Source organism: Cervus canadensis, chromosome 25, assembly GCF_019320065.1.
Source record: "Cervus canadensis isolate Bull #8, Minnesota chromosome 25, ASM1932006v1, whole genome shotgun sequence".
Classification (NCBI taxonomy): domain Eukaryota; kingdom Metazoa; phylum Chordata; class Mammalia; order Artiodactyla; family Cervidae; genus Cervus; species Cervus canadensis.
Window position 1 is genome coordinate 24,921,434 of NC_057410.1, and position 20,851 is coordinate 24,942,284.

The 20,851-nt window shown below is 40.0% G+C and overlaps 3 protein-coding genes across 5 annotated transcripts in view; 1 reads left to right on the forward strand and 2 right to left on the reverse strand.

Annotated features, from left to right (window-relative positions):
- Positions 1–5,948, reverse strand: part of CCNT1 (cyclin T1) — a 40,654-nt gene extending 34,706 nt beyond the window's left edge. Inside the window, exons 1-2 of the mRNA XM_043446846.1 lie at positions 5,550–5,948; positions 1,844–1,925 (exon numbers count right to left, since the gene is read on the reverse strand). Coding sequence (XP_043302781.1) covers positions 1,844–1,925; positions 5,550–5,710 — 243 coding nt within the window. The 5' untranslated portion in view covers positions 5,711–5,948. The remainder of the gene's footprint in view (positions 1–1,843; positions 1,926–5,549) is intronic.
- A 65-nt stretch (positions 5,949–6,013) lies between these two features.
- Positions 6,014–20,851, forward strand: part of TEX49 (testis expressed 49) — a 40,271-nt gene continuing 25,433 nt past the window's right edge. Inside the window, exon 1 of one of the 3 annotated variants that reach the window (XR_006265411.1) lies at positions 6,014–6,204. Coding sequence is in view for 2 of the 3 variants with exons in the window: in XM_043446851.1 (XP_043302786.1) it covers positions 13,363–13,441 (79 nt within the window). In the remaining variant the exon portion in view is untranslated. Of the gene's footprint in view, positions 6,205–13,347; positions 13,442–20,851 lie in introns of those variants that run through there. The other 2 variants (XM_043446850.1, XM_043446851.1) reach the window with 2 other exon arrangements.
- The window catches only part of ADCY6 (adenylate cyclase 6), a 53,669-nt gene continuing 41,814 nt past the window's right edge, over positions 8,997–20,851 (reverse strand). Inside the window, exon 22 of the mRNA XM_043446844.1 lies at positions 8,997–9,090. Within this exon, the coding sequence (XP_043302779.1) occupies positions 9,058–9,090 (33 nt within the window). The 3' untranslated portion in view covers positions 8,997–9,057. The remainder of the gene's footprint in view (positions 9,091–20,851) is intronic.

Here is a 20,851-nt window from a genome sequence, read left to right on the forward strand (position 1 = left end):
TTAACAGGAAAAATGTATGAGCACTTCACAGGACATACTTCATATCAATGCCATGATGTACAAAATCCCCTTAAATTTGAATTTGGACTTACCAGAACTAAACCCTTAGAATTAACATCCTACAGGAGTCATATTTTTCATCCACTAATTCCAGAATGTTCCTAAAATCAGTTCTCTAAAGAGGATCAATAAACCCAAATTTAAAGAATCACTGGATTCTCAAAAACATAATGAAATCCAAAAGAGTATCTCTATATTGGATAGTTACCAGATCATTCATTCAAGCAATAAGTTTACTGAAGGTGCTTTAGAGTATACACAGAAAAGTGAGTCTCTGTCCTTGCTAAGATAAACACATAGAAAATAAGATGTAATTTAAAAGGTAAAGCAGGGGAAACACACCCAAACACGTTGCTGTTTAGTCACTGAATCAGGTCCGACTCTTTCCTGATCCCACGGACTGTAGCCCGCCAGGCTCCGCTGTTCATGAGATTTCCCAGGCAAGAATACTGGAGTGGGTTGTCATTTCCTTCTCCAGGGGATCCTCCTGACCCAGGGACTGAAACCACATCTCCTGCATTGGCAGGTGGATTCCTTACCACTGAGCCATCAGGGAAGCCCATACATACATACACACACAAACACACACATACATATATACACACATACACATGCATAGAGTGGACAAATTGATTTGAGATGTATTTCACCTTGGATTTCAAATCTTTACCATAATAAAAGAAAAGAAATACAGAAAACTTTTAGAATGGGCAAGACAGCAATAGACTTCCTCTTCAAATACCATTTTTTATCCACTACTTTCTATTCTAGAGCTATCAGACAGACTCAATAAATGCTTTTCTCTCTTAAGAAGAATGTGTTCCTGGTAATCAGAGGAGGTAGAGTGGGTAAAGATAGGAGACAGCCAAAATGACTGAATAATCAACAAAAATTGGGAATATTTAATCCACAAATCTAAAGGGCTTCCTGTACAATTATTCCCAATCATAAGTCCACTAATATCTTGCCTCCCAATTTATTTTCCTATGGCATAAAAAAGAGATTTCAAACCCTATTATCCTAAGGGTAAGTCTGAAACACCTTACCTCAAAACATAACCTTTTCTTAAATATTGAAATATTTGACTCATAAATCCATATGAAGTGTTCATCAAGTTCAACCCTATTATCTTGTGATTTTATTAAACAAATATATTCTTACCTGCAATTGGAATATCACTATGCACTTGCTTCCAAGTCATTTACAATAATGTTAAATAGGACCATTTCAGGTAGCAAAACTGAAAATAGCATTATTTACAATTCTGTCCAGAAAAAAAAAATCCCTTTATTACTATTATTTTCTATTTCTCGTCTTAAAAGTCAAAAAGTCATCACCCAGTCATCACATAATGTACCTTCCCCTTCCAACCAGACACTGATTGGACTCTTTTCAAAGATTTTTAGACAATGTAAATGACTAACATTCACTTGTTTTCCTGTGCCCGTATTATTAACCAGTCCAAAAGTTACACTTAAATTAAGCATAGTTTCCCCTTTAATGCTACTCTCCCAAATCAAAAATGTTAACTCTAAGTGTTCAATGATCTATTTTATTAGAGAATCCACCTACTCTAAGAATGCACTAAAGCTAAACAAGTAGCTAGACACTAAACAGGAAAATCAAAAGGCTGGATTCAGAATAGCAGTGTGATATATGAGGAGATCAACACTAAATTCTAAACTTCAAACCCCAGTTCAGCAGCAAAGATCAACCACAAAAGAAATATGAAGTTGAAATTAACCACAAAAGAATTATACCATATAAAAAAAATTGTACTTACATTTCGATGGAACTGTGTAAAGGACTGAATCATGTAGAATCGATGCATGTATACTATAGCAGTGTTGATAGTCAATTGTGAGCTAAAAGTTCAAGTTAAGGTCCCAAAACAGACAGTACAATCCCCCAAAAAACAATCTTTATATCCTCCCAAAAGGACCATCCAGCCAAGCACAGTAGATGCTCTTAAATGAAAATCATACTTACCTCTTTGGGGTGTGGAGAAAGGGAATTCTCTACCCTGTTGGTGGGAATGTAAACTGATGCTGCCACTATGAAAAACAGTATGGAGGCTCCACAAAAAACTAAAAACAGAGTTGCCATATGATCAAGCAATCCCACTCCTAGGCATATATTCAGAGAAAATTCTTCTAATTCAAAAAGACACAGGCACCCTAATGTTCACAGCAGCACTATTTACAAAAGCCAAGGTATGGCAACAACCTGAAGGTCCATGGCCAGACGAATGGATAAAGATGTGGTATATATACACAACAGAGTATCACTTAGCCATAAAAAAGAATGAAATAATGCCCTTTGTAGCAACAAGGATGGACCTAGAGATTATCATACTTAGTGAAGTCAGAAAGAGAAAGACAAATACCTTCTATGTGGAACCTAAAATGACACAAATGAACTTATTTATGAAACAGAAAAAGACTCAACAGACATAGAAAACAAACTATGGTTACCAAAGAAGAAAGAGGGCAGGAGAGGATAAATTAGGAGTCTGGTATTAGCATACAAACAACTATATATACATATATATATAAGCAAAGAGATAACACCATAGAGAACTATATTCAATATCCTGTAAAAAACCATAATGGAAAAGAACATTTATATATACGTATAACTAAATCACTTTGCTGTACACCAGAAACTAACACAATGTTGGAAATCAATAATTGTAATTCTTCAATTTTAAAAAAAGATATCATACTTGTCTCTCAGAATTAAAAAGCAAATCTGTTTTCATCAAACTATTGACACTTACCACAAGGCCTTATATGAAACAGGTATTCACTATAAACTTGCTGAATTAATAAACAAGGTCTCAGTATGTGTGGATCAAGAAGGACTACAAACAAAACTATTTAAGACCTAAACCTGTCACCTGTCTACTGAAAAATCCTGCCAAGGTGATCCATTAGCACAGGGTATCTCTTCACACTGATTTACAACACCCTTCCCTGACGTGTCCTCTAGGTATGCTTCTGCTTATCTCATCTTCTCAAGCCCTCCCTGATCTGCCCCCTAGGTTGTTGTTCAGTTGTGTCCAATCTTTGCCACCCCATGAGCTGCAGCACACCAGCCTTCCCTGTCTTTCACCATCTCCCGGAGCTTGCTCACACTCATGTCCATTGAGTCAGTGATGCCATCCAACCATCTCATCCTCTCTCATCCCCTTCTCCTCCTGCCTTCAATCTTTCCCAGCATCAGGGTCTTTTCAAATGCCAGTTCTTCACATCAGGTGACCAAAGTATTGGGGCTTCAGCTTCAGCACCAGTCCTTCTAATGAAAATTCAGGATTGATTTCCTCCTAGGTATGTTTTCACTAATCTCCTCATCTTCTAAGCTCCAGCAATTAACTTTTCAGTTCTACTTCCCTCTGGCAACCAAACCTTCTCATAAGGTGATCCCTGGGAGCAGAAACACTTTGGTATTTAATGAATTATTTGATATTCACTGGAAAGAAAAACTTTGATCTTAATTTTTAACACAATTTTTAAAGATTATGCTCCATTTCCAATTTCTACAAAATACTGGCTATATTCCTCCTTTTGTAAAATACATCCTTGTAGTCTCTCTCACACCCAGTAGTTTGTACCTCCCACTCCCCCACCCTTACATTGCCCCCTCTCCTCTCCCCACAGCTAACCATTAGTTTGTTCTCTGTATCTGTGAGCCTACCTTTTTGTTTCCACCAGTTGTATTCCTTAGGTTCCACATGTAAATAATATATATTTGTCTTTTTCTTTCTGACTTATTTCACTGAGTATGATAACCTCTAGGTCACATTGCTGTAAACAGCATTACTTCATACTTTTTATAGCTAAATAGTATTCCGTTGTCTATATATACCACCTATTCTTTACCCATTCATCTGTCCACGAACATTCAGTTTGCTACCCTATCGTGGCAACTATAAGCAATGCTGCTATGAACAATCGGGTGCTCATATCTTTACAAATTAGTGTCTTTGATTTTTCAGATATGTACCTAGGTGTGGAATTGCTGGGTCATATAGTAATTCAATTTTTAGATTTTTGAGAAACCTCTATTTGGTTTTCCACAATGATTGCACCAACATACACTATCACCAACACTGTCCAAGGGTTCTTTTGAAAAGGAAAATTTCTGAATGCCTTACTTAAAAAGACCTCAGAAAACAATGTGGGATATACAGAGATGGGGGCTTCCCAGGTGGCCCTAGTGGTAAAGAAACCACCTGTCAATGCAGGAGATGCAATAGACACAGGAACCACCCCTGGGTCAGGAAGATTCTCCCCCTCCCCACTACCCGTAGGAAATAGCACCCCTCTCCAGTTTTCTTGCCTGGAAAATTTTATGGGCAGAGGAGCCTAGCAGGCTACAGTCCATGGGTCCACAAAGAGTGGAACACGACTGAGCAGAGATGAAACGGTACCACAATAATACACACATAATAAGGAAAATACTAGGATGCACGAAAACAGAATTCAAAAAGAAATTTTTTTAACTCAGTACTGACTAGGTGCTTGGGAAACAAACTTAATATGGGCACCAAAGACACCTTTTTTCAAGTGAGGACAGCCTTAAGACACATACAACCAGCAACACATTTAAATGGAAGTTGCACCCAAAAACAAATTTTTACTTCCTAAGTGGAAAGCTTTCAACTTCAAAACTCTACAGCTTTATCTGCTACAAAATGAGTAGGTTTTCTGACCAAAACACTTAAAGGGGGGAAAAAAAAACCACTAAATTTTTTAAATATGAGAAAAACAAATATACACTAGCATTTTGAGTAACTGAAAACCCCAGTATTTATAAAAGATTTTTCAGAACATTAGATCTGTAAGTCTACATGCCTACAAACTAAACTGACATCGATTCTTCCTCTGAAATACTGTAAAACTCTTAACAGTAACTACTTTTTGAACATTAAGTGCCAAATATTGTGCTGGGCATAGAAATCAAATTCAAGAGGCATCTTTCCATTTTATAAACCAGTCTTAAACAACCAGTAAGTGGAAAGAATTGTTTTTAAGCCAAAGCTGGGGTATTAATTCTAGGCCACCTTTTAATAAGACCTTCAGGTACTGAAATTTCTCAAAAGTCTCTTTACACAGTTAAGTTTAAGAAGGCAGCCATCAACAGTGAAACCTCCACTAGACACTTTGGGCACAACACAAAAGCAGAATCTCAAAGTCACCAGAACAGGAGATCACAACACACCGAAATGGGACTACTACTACTTTAAAATGTAAAGCGGGAAGGATACGCATTCCCACCAAGGCTGGTGGCACGGGTGAGCGAGCGGGAAATTAACTCCGCCTCGCTTCCCTCTCACGAACACTTAACTTTTGCCCATCGTAGGCTCTCCTAACTAGACACTCAGTCCCTGCCCACCCTCTTCCCTTCTTGTCTAACAGACCTTGAAGACTGGAAGCAGAGCAGGGCGGGACCGACTCCAAGGCCGAAGGCCTAGGCCGCAAGGATACACGTTAAGACGTTGGCCCATGTCCTGGAGCAGATTGGCCGCCTGCTGGCGATTAGAAAGTTCTTTATCTGGATCCAAGCCAAAACGACGAGACGGGCTATTTTCCAGTTGTTCTCGAGTAAAATACCACCGTTTATTGTTGTTCTTCCTCTCTCCCTCCATAGTGCTTCAACCAGAAGGCAGCGGCGGCGGCTGCAAGCACTTCTCAGCGTCACCTAAGCGGCGACACACATCCGCTGTGCGGGGGCAACTGCGACGTGACGAACTTCCGCAAAGGCCGGACGGCTAGGTTGTGACACGCTTCCGGGGAGGAAGTGCTAGTTAAAGCATTTACTTCCGGAATGGACCCCTGGCCAGCCTGTAGCAGAGTTAACAGCCAGTAGACGATCAGAAAAACCTTGGTTCTGGGATGCAGGCGCCAGTCATGTGACACTGGAGAGGCAAGGTGGGGTTAGGCATTCTCGTTAAAAAAAAAAATGTCTCCTCTCGCGATAACTATTTTGAGCCTTCGCGCCCCGAGCGAGGGGCCGAGGTAAAGGCTGTGGGTGGATAAGGCTCCCGCCCTCGCGCCGCACGGCGGTTCCTCGGAGAATTTCGCTTGTGACGGAGGTGGCTGTACAAAATGAGGCCGATAGAGAACTTGACAGAGAAAATGGGTAAGAGTGTCAAAGACTTAAAAAAAAATCAAAGCGAGTAGCGCTATCGTATATCGTAACATAAAGCAACCGGAAAGCTCCTGAATTCGTTGGTAGCAGTATAAATTACCCATTTGAAAAGCTACAACGCGTAGCTAAATCCTCGAAAACACTAATGATTCGCCATGCTGAACCAATTTAAAGGAATAAAATGAATAATTTCATTTTATCAATAATTTAGTGCTTACCACATCGCTGATTCTTAACTACACTATTCGGTCGGCACAACCCGAAAAAGTGGTACTATCTTAACCCCATTGTATGAGCGGATGAACTAAAACTGCTCCTTCCGTGTGGAAAACTTCCACTACCATCCTGCGCATGCATAGATTTTTAAATTCCTGTCCTCTGTCAAGCTATATCCCCGCTCCAAGCTTGAGGGCTGTTTGTTCCTAGGCAAGATACATAACTTCTCTGTGCCTGTTATAAATGGTATATAGTACATACGTTTTAGGTTCTGAAAAGGATTAAGCGATTTGATAAGTTACAAGCAGTTATAGTAGTACCTGGCACATAGAAAACATTCAGTAGGTTTCCTCATAATATTTATTACATTATGTGAAGTTGAGGGTAGGAACAATACCATCTATGCTTTTGTATCCTTAGGCTACCTACTGTAGCCCTGGCCTTAGTAAATGAGTGTTTGTCAAACAAATAGTCACTACAACCTATAATAAAGAAACTGAGGCTTGGGAGATTAGGTAGTTTGCCCTACACTACACCACTTGTAAATGTAGATTTTAAAATCAAGTATAATTTCATTGTTCTTGCTTTCCTGGAACAGTCAATTCACCTTGATTATATTTGAGTAATATTAGAACCTTTTGTCTTTTATAAAAAATATTTTGAGTTTTGTCATTTCTAGACATGGCTTTTCACACTCGGTTTGATTCTAATTCATTCTCAGAAGTATTTTCTTTTACTGCAAGCCTTCCTCTGCCATATACTGCCTATAGTTAGCATTAAGTAAGTGTTAATCACTCAGTTCTGTCTGACTCTTTGCAACCCCATGGACTACAGCCTGCCAGGCTTCTTTGTCCATGGGATTTTCCAGGCAAGAATACTGGAGTGGGTTGGCATTCCCTTCTCCAGGGGAATCTTTCCCACCCAGGATTCGAACTCAGATCTCCTGCATTGTAGGCAGATTCTTTACCAACTGAGCTACCATTAGCTCCATTTTACTCCAGAAAAATTGAGAAAAAGATGATAGGTATGGAGTAAAGGGATAAAGTAGATGATTGAATAGTTAATCCCACTAGGGGATTGTAAGTACAAGTAGTATGAGAGACCCTTGTAAGTTAATAATTACTTAAGAAAGCATGTTTACTTAACCACAAAACCAAGCAGGCTTGTTTAGCAACAAAGTCATGCAACAGAAGCAAGAGATATGCCCCAAATAATAAAACAATGGTGACATCAGACTCACATGCTGCCCAGTGAGCTCAGTAGGTTAATGATCCCTAGGACATGCTCTCCGCACACATAAAAAACAGTAATTTGTGCACCCAACTTGACCACGTAGGGACAAGAAAACTCCCCTGCTCAACCTGGAGCTGAAGCTGATGATGGAAGCGTGATGTCTACTCAAGAAAGACAACGAAGTTCTGCTCTTCCTCCCCACTTTTCCTTTAATTATAAAACTAGCCCAGTAAGCTCTCAGGGCATGGCATCCTTTTTTCCATCTGCTCTGCTCATAAGCCTCACAAGCATCCAATTTCAATAAATCACTTCTTATCTATCACTTTGTCTCTTGCTGAATTCTTTTTCTGTGCTGAGATATAAAGGACTGGTACCAGAGCTCTTCAGAGTCCCTGAAGCGACACCAAATGGTTTCTAAAATATTTACTTCAAACTATAACATTAAACATTTTTTCTTTCGAACTTCTTCTATGGCAGACTTTTTCTGTTAATAGAAAAAGCACTTTTCGGTCATGTCATCATGAATTTTGTTTTTTAAACAGCCAAAATTATTTCTCCCAGATCTCTCTTGCCTGTTCCTCTGACGAATGTATGGTTCTCCACTCAGTCTCTTGGATTGATGACTCCATTTTGAATTTGCTATTGTAACTGTGTACCAGTCCTCCAAGAAAAAGTTCTGGTGTTTGATAGGCTTCAGGCAAAGCAAATGCTAGCCAATGGTTTACTACCCTGTCATACAGAAGAGGGGGACCTATGTAAATCAGAGAAAGGGAATGTTCTTTGACTGAAGATGAAATTATTGAAAGTAGGCAGCAGTGATTATATAATTGCTAAACATAGCTTTTGATTCAGGCCTGATTTCAAATCCGTTATTTTAAAACTGTCTTAACCACTTTGAAGTGTATAGTTCAGTGTCAACTGCATTGTTATGCAGCAGGTATCTACAGATTTTTCTTTTCGCATAACTGCAACTCTATATCCATTGAAAAACTTCCTGTTTCCCCCTCCCCTAACCCTGACAACTCCCATTCTGCTTTGTGTTGCTTTGAATTTGAATGCTTTAGATATTTCATATAAGTGGAAAGGTATTTATTCATATAAGTTGACAGGTATTTCATATATGTCATATGAGACAGTCTCACAGGATTGTCTTTCTGTGACTGGATTGTTTCACTTAGTATAATCTTCTAAAAATTCCCAGTTATGTATTGACTAGTTGTGTGATCTTTTTTTAAAAAATTATTATTTTTTTTTTCTAACTTTAACTTCTTATTTTGTATATGGGTAAAGCCAATAAACAATGTTGCAGTAGATTCAGGTGAACAGTGAAGGGACTCAGCTGTACACAAATGGTGTTCTGTTCGGGATGACATTTAAGATCACAGCTAACAGCAATCAGTGAAGAAGAATAAGTAAAGGGAATCCAAACTGGAAAAGAAGAAATTAAACCATCACTGTTTGCAGATGACATGAGAGTATACATAGAAGATCCTAAAGATGCTACCAGAAAACTACTGGACCTCATCAATTAATTTGGTAAAGTTGCAGGTTACAAAATTAATACACAGAAATCTGTTGCATTTCTATACTCTAGCAATGAAAGATCAGAAAGAGAAGTTCAAGAAGCAATTCCATTTACCATCACATCAAAAATAATACAATCAGTTCAGTTCAGTCACTCAGTCATGTCCAACTCTTTGGAACCCCATGATCTGCAGCACGCCAGGCTTCCCTGTCCGTCACCAACTCCTGGAGCTTACTCAAACTCCTGGCCATGAGTCCGTGATGCCATCCAACCATGTCATCCTCTGTCATCCTCTTCTCCTCCCACCTTCCATCTTTTCCAGCATCAGGGTCTTTTCCAATGAAGTAAGTTCCTCGCATCAGGTGACCAAAGTATTGGAGTTTCAGCTCTAGCTGAAGTCCTTCCAATGAATATTCAGGACTGATTTCCTTTAGGATGGACTGGTTTGATCTCCTTGCAGTCCAAGGGACTCTCAAGAGTCTTCTCCAACACCACAGTTCAAAAGCATCAATTCTTCAGCCCTCAACTTTCTTTATAGTCCACCTCTCACATCCGTACATGACTACTGGAAAAAGCATAGCTTTGACTAGATGGACCTTTGTTGGTAAAGTAATGCCTCTGCTTTTTAATATGCTGTCTAGGTTGGTCACAGCTTTTCTTCCAAGGAGCAAGCGTCTTTTAATTTCATGGTTTTGAAGCCCCCCAAAATAAAGTCTCTCACTGTTTCCGTCGTTTCCCCATCTATTTGCCATGAAGTGATGGGACCAGATGCCATGATCTTAGTTTTCTGAATGTTGAGTTTTAAGCCAACATTTTCACTCTCCTCTTTCACTTTCATCAAGAGACTCTTTAGTTCTTCTTCTGCCATAAGGGCAGTGTCATCTGCATATCTGAGGTTACTGATATTTCTCCCAGCAATCTTGATTCCAGCTTGTGCTCCATCCAGTCCAGTATTTCACGTGAGGTACTCTGCATATAAGTTAAATAAGCAGGGTAACAATATACAGTCTTGACGTACTCCTTTCCTGACTTGGAACCAGTCTGTTGTTCCACGTCCAGTTCTAACTGTTGCTTCTTGACCTGCATATAGATTTCTCAGGAGGCAGGTCAGGTGGTCTGGTAGTCCCATCTCTTGAAGAATATTCCAGTTTGTTGTGGTCCACACAGTCAAAGGCTTTGGCATAGTCAATAAAGCAAAAGTACATGTTTTTCTGAAACTCTCTGGCTTTTATGATGATCCAGCGGATGTTGGCAATTTGATCTCTGGTTCCTCTGCCTTTTCTAAATCCAGCTTGAACATCTGGAAGTTCATGATTCACATACTGTTGAAGCCTGGCTTGGAGAATTTTGAGCATTACTTTGCTAGTGTGAGAGATGACTGCAGTTGTGCAGAAGTTTGAACATTCTTTGGCATTGCTTTTCTTTGGGATTGGGATGAAAACCGACCTTTTCCAGTCCTGTGGCCACTGCTGAGTTTTCCAGATTTGCTGGCATATTGAGTGTAGCACTTTCACAGCATCATCTTTCAGGATTTGAAATAGCTCAACTGGAATTCCATCACCTCCGCTAGCTTTGTTTGTAGTGATGCTTGCTAAGGCCCACTTGACTTCACATTCCAGGATGTCTGGCTGTAGGTGACTGATCACACCATCGTGGTTATCTGGGTCATGAAGATCTTTTTTGTACAGTTCTTCTGTGTATTCTTGCCACCTCTTCTTAATATCTTCTGCCTCTGTTAGGTCCATACCATTTCTGCCCTTTATTGTGCCCATCTTTGCATGAAATGTTCCCTTCGTATCTCTTAATTTTCTTGAAGAGATCTCTAGTCTTTCCCATTCTGTTGTTTTCCTCTATTTCTTTGCATTGATCACTGAGGAAGGCTTTCTTATCTCTCCTTGCTAGTCTTTGGAACTCTGCATTCAAATGGGTATATCTTTCCTTTTCTCCTTTGCCTTTCGTATCTTTTCTTTTCTCAGCTATTTGTAAAGCCTCCTCAGACAACCATTGTGCCTTTTTCCATTTCTTTTTCTTGATCACTGCCTCCTGTACAATGTCAGGAACCTCCGTCCATAGTTCTTCAGGCATTCTGTCTATCAGATCTAATCCCTTGAATCTATTTGTCACTGCCACTGTATAATCATAAGGGACTTGATTTAGGTCATACCTGAATGGTCTAGTAATTTTCCCTACTTTCTTCAATATAAGTCTTAATTTGGCAATAAGGAGTTCATGGTCTGCACCACAGTCAGCTCCAGGTCTTGTTTTTGCATGATCTGAGCCACAGTCAGCTCCCAGTCTTGTTTTTGCATGATCTGAGCCACAGTCAGCTCCCAGTCATGTTTTTGCTGACTGTATAGAGCTTCTCCATCTTTGGCTGCAAAGAATATAGTCAATCTAATTTTAGTGTTGACATCTGGTGATGGCCATGTGTAGAGTCTTCTCTTGTGCCGTTGGAAGAGGGTGTTTGCTATGACCAGTGCATTCTCTTGGCAAAACTCGGTTAGCCTCTGACCTGCTGCAGGGGCAGGGGCTCTGGGTGCAGTAGACCTGGGTATGGCATAAGCCATCTTGGAGGAGGTTGCCTTTAACCCCACCATAGAGCCACAAGAACTTACACAGGACTGGGGGAACAGACTCTTGGAGGGCACAAACAGAACTTTGTGCACACCAGGACCCAGGAGGAAGGAGCAGTGACCCAACAAGAGACTGACCCAGACTTGCCCGAGAGTGTCCAGGAGTCTGGCAGAGGGGTGGGTCAGTGGTGACCTGCTGCAGGGTTGTGGCCACTGAGTGCAGCAGTGCCTGCATGGGACCTTTTGAAGGAGGTCACCATTGTCTTCATTACCTCCACTATAGTTTGACCTCAAGTCAAACAACAAGGAGGGGACATAGCCCTGCCCATCAACTGAAAATTGGATTAAAGATTTACTGAGCATGGCCCTGCCCATCAGAACAAGACCCAGTTTCCCCCTCAGTCAGTCTCTCCCATCAGGAAGCTTCCATAAGCCTCTTAATCCTTCTCCATCAGAAGGCAGACAGAATGAAAACCACAGTCACAGAAAACTAACCAATCTGATCACATGGACCAGAGCCTTGTCTAACTCAATGAAACTATGAGCCATGCAGTGTAGGGCCACCCAAGATGGATGGGTCATGGTGGAGAGTTCTGACAAAACGTGGTCCACTGTAGAAGGGAATGGCAAACCACTTCAGTATTCTTGCCTTGCAAACCAATAAACAGTATGAAAAGGCAAAAAGATAGAACACTGAAAGATGAACTCCCCAGGTTGGTAGGTGCCCAATATGCTACTGGAGATCAGTGGAGAAATAACTCCAGAAAGAAGAGATGGAGCCAAAGCAAAAACAACACCCAGTTGTGGATGTGACTGGTGATGGAAGTAAATTCCGATGCTGTAAAGAGCCGTATTCCAGGACATAGTCTGAGGCAAGATGGAGGGTGTGAGGGGCCTTCACACTTCACTTCATCCCTTCTACCCACACAACATACAAAGCAACTACACCTGGATTTTTCTGAACAACTTTTATTTCCTCAAAGTCTTCCTTAACCCTATGGAACAAGAAGCTGCCACTGAATAGGGCCCAGTATAGGGGCTACTTTGTTTTCTACTCCCTCCCCCCAATATAAAAAATATATATAAAAAAATAAAAAATAAATTAAAAAATAAAGAGCCATATTGCATAGGGACCTGCAATCTTGGATTGAATCAAGGCAAATTGGAAGTGGTCAAACAGGAGATGGCAAGAGTGAACGTCGACATTTTAGGAATCAGTGAACTAAAATGGACTGGAATGGGTGAATTTAACTCAGATGACCATTTATCTACTACGGTGGGCAAGAATCCCTTAGAAGAAATGCAGTAACCATCATAGTCTCAACAAAAGAGTCCGAAATGCAGTACTTGGATACAATCTCAAAAACAACAGAATGATCTGTTTGTTTCCAAGGCAAACCAGTCAATATCACAGTAATCCAAGTCTATGCCCCGGCCAGTAATGCTGAAGAAGCTGAAGTTGAACGGTTCTGTGAAGACCTACAAGACCTTCTAGAACTAACACCCCAAAAAAGATGTCCTTTTCAGGACATTACCATGGTTACCAAACAGATTCCATTGCTCCAGCCTGAACATTCTAGAAGAAGGCAGGGAGGACCTGAGATGGCCTTCTTCAACTTACATCTGTTAGGATATCAAAATTCCTTTCGGAACAAGAAAAGGGACAGAACTGAAGAAATAGGTAAGGGAAACATAGAATAGAAGGTTAGAAGGGCCACTTCTTAGTCATTTCTTTTCCTACCTTGGGTTAGAGTTTTATCCCCCAAGATTAACCACTACACTAGTTAAAATTATGGAGTAGAGAAAGTATCCATTCCCTCTCCTGTCATTTAATAGCCTTATTAAGACACCCAGTTTGTTCAACTGACTAAATTCATTTGCTCATTTAGTCAACATTTATTAAGCACCAACTATGTGTCAGACTTTATGTTGGTGACTAGGGTTACAAAGATAGATAGGATTAGACCTCTCTCTGCCATAAAGTGGCCATTCAATGAAGATAAGTATGCAAACAAAAAAATTTGCAATATGGTGTATGATTCAATTAAATATGGAATGCTGTGGAACCACTAAAGAGGAAGTACCTAATGCTATTAGATTGAAATGAGAATACAGGGATCCTTTAGAGACGAACTCCCACAGGAAATGCTTCTAGAACTCAGTATTAAAGGATGATTGGAATTAACAAAGTAGACAAGAAGGGAATACAGCACAGACAAAGGAACAGAGAATTGAGGGTCTTATTAAATGAGCTCCAAGTCCTTGAGTACAGACAAGTGGTAGACAGGAGCTAAGAAGCAGGTATTGAAAACTAGGCAGGGGCCAGATAATTGAGGATTATGTTATCCATGCTAACTTTTTAACTTTATAGAAACTATTGAAGGAATTTTAGTAGGCAGTGAGTAAATAATCAGACCAGTATTATATCTGCAATACCTAGCAGTACCTCATATCTAATAGAGGTCTAATAAATATATTTGTAGGGTGAATGAATAAGTGATACTGAATGACTAATTCTAAAGGGTGGATTTACAGGAGATGTGACAAGATTAAGATAGTAAAAGATGAATTGCTTGAAAACAGAAATAAAAAAGAAAGGGTATTCCAGGCAGAATGAAGAACGCATGTGAAGGAAATTAATTGTGGGCAGGAACTGATGCAAAAGTTGTATTGGGGTAAAGGGAGGGGATAACTGGGGAAGGATAAAGCGCAAAGTTAAGGCTGATCTTGTGTAGGGCACTCTGTTCTCTAATCCTATCAAAGAAGCTCTGTTTCATGTTTTAGCATTCAGGTAAGATTTGTACAAAGGGTCCCACTAATAGACCCTAGGAATCCCTTAATGGTCCTACACCCTACTTGCCCCCACCCAGCTGGGTCCCAGCATTGTGCCCTGGTGAGGATATTTTTGTCTCCAAATTAGTTCATCACCCTCTCTCAGTTCATCACCCTTTCTCAGAGAAACACACTTGGCCTAACTCACTAATTTCCCATGTTCCATTTTGGTTTATATATTGCCCTCCTATAATGATAGTTGAGAATTTAGCTTCTCCTCTCCCATCCTAGTTCTTCTAGTATAGTTATGTCACAGTTTTAGGTTTATAGTAAGAAAAATTCTAAGAATGACCGTCAATGAATCTTGGCCTTATATCATCCCCTCCCCTTTGAATGTGGGTGGAACCTCTGCATATGATGGAAAACACTCTGGTGATTGTTACTTTACATAGAAAAAAAGGAGATTATGTGAGTGGGCCTAATCTAATCACACAAGCCCTTTAAAATCTGAGTGGTTTTTTCCATTTAACAGAAAAAGAGGAATTTGGAAGCATGTGGGGCTCTGAAGATGGACGGGGGCTGCATGCCAAGGAATGTGGGTGGCAGTTAGGAGCTGAAAGTGTCCCAGCAGACAGTCAGCAGGGCATCAGTCCTATAACAACAAAAACCTGAATTCTGTCAATAACCTGAATGAACCTGAAAATGCATTCTTCCTAGAGACTCCAAATAAGACCCCAGCCCAGCCAAGACTTAGATTTCAGCCTTGTGAGACTAAGTAGAGACTGCCAGACTTCTGACTTATAGAAGTGTCAGACAGTGAGTGAATGATGTTGTTGTTTTAAGTATTTATTTATTTTGGCTGTGTCCGGTCTCACTGCGGCAGGTGGGCTCTCTCATCTTAGTTGCAGCATGTGGGATCTTTAGTTGCTGCGCACGGGAATCCTTTTCTAGTTGCAGCATGTGGGATCCAGTTCCCTGACCAGGGATTGAACCCTGGCCAGCTGCATTGGGAGGGCGGAGTTTTAGCCACTTGGACCACCAGGGTGTTGTTTTAAGCCACTAAACTTGTGGTCATTTGAAATGTAGCAGTAGAAACCCTAATACAAGCTTATATTGATAGTCTTGTAGTCTTAAAATATGTAAAAATTTTTTTACTTCTAAGGCAATTAATTTGACTATAATAACTTTTTTGTTCAATTTTTTGTTTATTCCTAGAGTTAAGAACTGCCACCATTGTTTTCTTTTCCCCATTTGCTTGGTTCTCTGCTATTACTTCAACAACTCTATCCAATGCCCAGTGATATTTTTTCCAGTCATTCAAAACACAACAAGTAATCTACCAATTCCTTTTTTCCCAAACTTCTCTCTCTTACTCCTACCTTCTGCCTTCTATTCCTGGCATATAGCTCTTTCCTAAAACTTGCTTTTGCTTCTCTCCAAGATTTTATTCCCTATTTCCTGGATCCCAAGTTTTGTTTCTTGGTTTTACTCTCTCCTTTTCCTGGAATATATCCTTGACTAGCTTTCTAAGAATGTATCGGAGGTATATTTTTTAGTGAAGAATGTTAGACTACCATCACACTTAATTGTCAGCTTTTCCAGATATGGAATTCTAGGTTGAAATCATTTTCTGAAAACTTTGAAGGTATACTTTATTGTCCTGTAACTTCTGGCTGTATTCTTTTGTGTATGATGTATTTGTCTCCAGAAACTTTTTGTTTTCTTTTTTGTTCCCTAAGTGTTTGAAATTTCATAATGTTGGAACTTGCTGTAGGTCTTTTTTCATTCACTATGATAGACTTTCCATGAGCTTTTTCAACCTGGACGTTTGTACCCTTCATTTCTGACAAATTTTCCTATATTACTTCTTTACTAATTTATTCTCTATTTTCTCTCTTCTGTCTTTTTGGAACTTCCATTTATCAGCTATAAAACCTGAAGTGATCCTCTAACTTTATTCATATTTCTCTATATTTCCTTTGGGTGTTAAAAAATTTACTCTTTGGGAGCCTCCTCAATTTTATCTTCCAACCTTCTGGGTTAATTATCTTCTGCTGTGTAAGAAATTACCCTAAAACACAGAGGCTTAAACCAACAAAACATTTATTACCTTATAGTCTCTGTAAATCAGGAATCCAAAAGGAGTTTAGGTAGGTGGTTCTAGCTCAAGGTTTCTCATGTGTTTTCAGACAGGGTGTCAACAGGGGCTCCAGTCATCTCATGGCTGGAGGCCTCAGTTCTTATCAACAACCGAGTGTCTCTGGCTCTTGACAAAACACCTCAGTTTCTCACACATGGGCCTTCCCATAAGCTGCTTGAGTGTTCTAACCTGGCAGCTAACTTTCCTCAGAGCTGGTGATCAGAGAAACAGAGGAAGGAGGAAGGAAGCTGAATGTCTTTTTATGACCTCGTCTCAGAAGTGACTATCACTTCCACCTTATTCTTTTTGTTAGAAGAGAGTCACTAAATCCAGCCCACACACAAGGGAAAGGGTAATAAAGAAGCTGTGGACATGTGCAAATCACCATATCTTTGTATCAGAATATTTTGGCGACTCTATTCTTAATTTCCAAGGACTGTTTTTGGTCCTCTGGTTTTCCTTTTCCACATCCTTTTTCTTCAAGGATATTTATACTTTATTTGAAATTCTCTTCTGTTCTCTGTATTAGCTCTGTTTCTCCTGCACCTTTCTTTCCTATGAATTTATTTTGGTCTCTGTTTTCCTCATTGATAACTATTGTCAAATAACTGGTTGTCCTTGGCTTTTTATGGTAAGAGTGAGGAACTAAAAAGCTGACTAGAAGCCTGGAGGGCAGGGTTGGTTATCCATTTTGGGCTTCCCTAGGAGCTTTCCACTGGCTTTCTACATGTTCTCCAGGGAAGAACACCATACTTGCCTCTCTGGGGAGTTATCTGTTTGTTGCTAGCATATTGGGACCAAGACTGAGGGTCTCTTGAGGGTCTTGATTTTCACTTAATCATGTTATTTTTAGTCCTACACCATATGCCATCCCTCGCAGTAAATCTTGTCCAGGAGTGCAGTGCCTCCAAGATTCAGTTCCTCCAAAGACATCTTTCTGTTTTTTCCCCATTTTTATTGAGATATAATTGACACATAACATTGTGTAAGTTTGGGCTTCCCTGGTGGTGCAGCAGTAAAGAATCCACCTGCCAAGCAGAAGACGTGAGTTCAATCCCTGGATCAGGAAGATCCCCTAGAGAAAGAAATGGCAACCCACTCCAGTATTCTTGCCTGGGAAATCCCATGGACAGAGGAGTCTGGTAGGCTACAGTCCATGGGGTCGCAAAGAGTCGGACGCAACTTAGCTACTAAACAACAACAAGCAAATTGTGTAAGTTTAAGGTGTACAATATGTTGACCTGATGCATTTAAAATATATTGCAAAATGTTAACCACTGTAGCATTAGCTCTAATACCTCCATGACATCACATAATTGCCATTTCTTTCTTGTGGTAATAACATTTAGGATCTACTCTCTCAGTACCTTTCAATTATATATAATACCATTTAATTACCTATAATCACCATGCTGTACGTTAGATCCCCATAACTTATTCATCTTATAAATGGAAGTTTATACCCTTTGGCCAACATCTCATCCCCTCACCTCCAGCTCCTAGTGACCACCATTCTACTTTCTGAGTTCTACTTTTATAGATTCCACATATAAGTGAGATCATACAGTATTTGTCTTCTTCTGTCTGACTCACTTATCTTAGCATCATGCCCTGAAGGTTTGTACATGTGGTTGCAAATAACAGGATTTCCTTTTTTCCCATGACTGAATAATATTTCATTGAATATGTATTTATACTGCATTTTCTTTATCCATTCATTCATTGGCAGACACTTAAGCTTCCGTATCTTGGCTATTGTGAATAATGCTGCAGTGAACATGAAAATGAAGATTTCTCTTCAAGATCCTGTTTTTATTGCCTTTGGATATATAGCCAGAAGTGGGGTTGCTGGACAGAGAAATCTTTTATCTCCTTGCTAGGGCATGGTGAATATGATTAGCCTGGTTGTGCCATGTGCTCTGTAGACAGAGTTTCAGTGAATACCTCCCTAGTCTCAGACCTATTTTTCACTCCTACCTTCTGTGGTACCTGCTATATACTAAAGTTTGAGTTTCTCAAGCAGATTAGGTCAGTTGTAAATATATCCTACATTGCAGAAACTTAAGTTAAAACTTTTCCTATTCTGATAAACTGGGGCTTCCCAGGTAGCATTAATGGTAAAGAACCCACTTGCCAATGCTGGAGATGTAGGTTCTATCCCTGGGTTGGGAAGATCCCCTGGAGGAGGGCATGATGACCCACTCCAGTATTCTTGCCTGGAGAATCTCATGGACAGAGGAGCCTGGTGGACTGCAATCCATAGGGTTTTAAAGAGTCAGACAGGACTGAAGTGATGTAGCATATATGCATGCACATTCTGATAAGTTAGTTGCTACCCCTTTATCCACTTTCCATTTTTCAAAAGATGTTTCCAGTGAAATATATCATCTTGCTGCTGTATCCTTACTCTCTCTCTGCCCTTGAAGGTTAATGCCATTTTTATCATTGTTGTTTTTTTTTGTTTATTTGTTATGGGGGGCAGCACTGGGTCTTCATTGCTGTGCACAGGCTTTCTCTAGTTGCAGCAAGCAGGGGCTACTCTCACTGCAGTGGCTTCTCTTGTGGAACATGGGCTCTAGGCACACTGGTGTCAGTAGTCATGGTGCATGGGCCCAGTTGCCCTGTGACATGTGAAGTCTTCCCAGACCAGGGATGGAACCCGTGTCCCCTGCATTGGCAAGCAGATTCTCAACCACAGGACCACCAAGGAAGTCCTTGTTGTTGTTATTTTGATGTCATTTTAGGAAATTTAGGAGGGAAAGAAAATAAACTTTATGGTTAATCATTTTTGAAACTGATTTTTGTGATGTATTTCCAAAATTATAGAAAATTTATAAGACTGGTATACAAAGAAATTCCCTATACCCTTTACCCAAATTAGTCAGTTGTTACTATTTGGCCATATTTGCTTGTTCTCTCTCCCCTCATATATATATAATTTATATATTAGCATATCTATATATAAACATCTATTTTTTCTCAGCTAGTTGAGAATCAGTAGTTCATATTATGTCCTTTACTCTCAAATATTTCAGTTTGTATTTCTTAAAAATAAGAACACTTTTTTAGGGGCTGCCCTGGTGGCTCAGGGGTAAAGAATCCACCTGTCAATGCAGGGAACATGGGTTCGATCCCTGATCTGGGAAGATGCCACAGAGCAACTAAGCCAGTGTGCCACAACTATTGAGCGTGTGCTCTAGAGCCTGGGAGCCACAGCTACTAAAGCTACTAAAGCTCACATGCCCTAGATCCCATGCTCTGCAACAAGAGAAGCCACCACAAAGAGAAACCTGCACACTGCAACTAGAGAGTAGCCCCTGCTCGCTGCAACTAGAGAAAAGCCCGAGCAGCATCAAAGACCCAGCACAGCCAAAAACAAATAAATAAAATTATTTTTTTAAAAGAATAAGAACATTATTTTAGATGACCCACAGTATAAGTTATCAAACTCAGCAATTTTAACACTGATACAATATTATTATCTAATTACCTACAATCTATATTCCAATTTTTCCAGTTGCCCTGTTAATGTCCTTTAGAACAAAATTTTCCCTTTTAGGATCCAATTAAGGATCAGGCATTGCAGTTAGTTGGCATGCCTCTTTAGTTTCCTTTTATCTGGAAAAATTCCTCTGCTCCTTTGTTTCATGACGTTGACAATTTTAAGAGTACAGGCAAGATATTTAATACAGTTTTTCTTAATTTGGGTTTATCTGACGTTCATTAAGATTAAGGGCTTCCCTTATGGCTCAGATGGTAAAGAATCTGCCTGCAATGTGAGAGACCCAAGTTCAATCCCTGGATCGGGAAGATCCCCTGGAGAAGGGAATGGTAACCCACTCCAGTATTCTTGCCTGGAAAATGCCATGGACATAGGAGCCTGGTGGACTACAGTCCACAGGGTTGCCAAGAGTTGGACATGACTGAGCAACTAACACTTCCTTTCTCAAGATTAGATCAGATTTAAATGTTTTTGGCAGGAATAAGCAATATTATGTCTTTAAAACATCACATCAGGAGGCTTGTGATGTCATTTTGTCCCATTACTGGTGATGTTAACTTTGACCATTTGATTAAAGTGGTGTTTTCCAGTCTTCTTCACTGCCAAGTTGATAGCGGCAGAGTAAAGGGAAAAAATAGGTGAATAAGTAGTTAATCCCACTGGGGAATTACACAAAA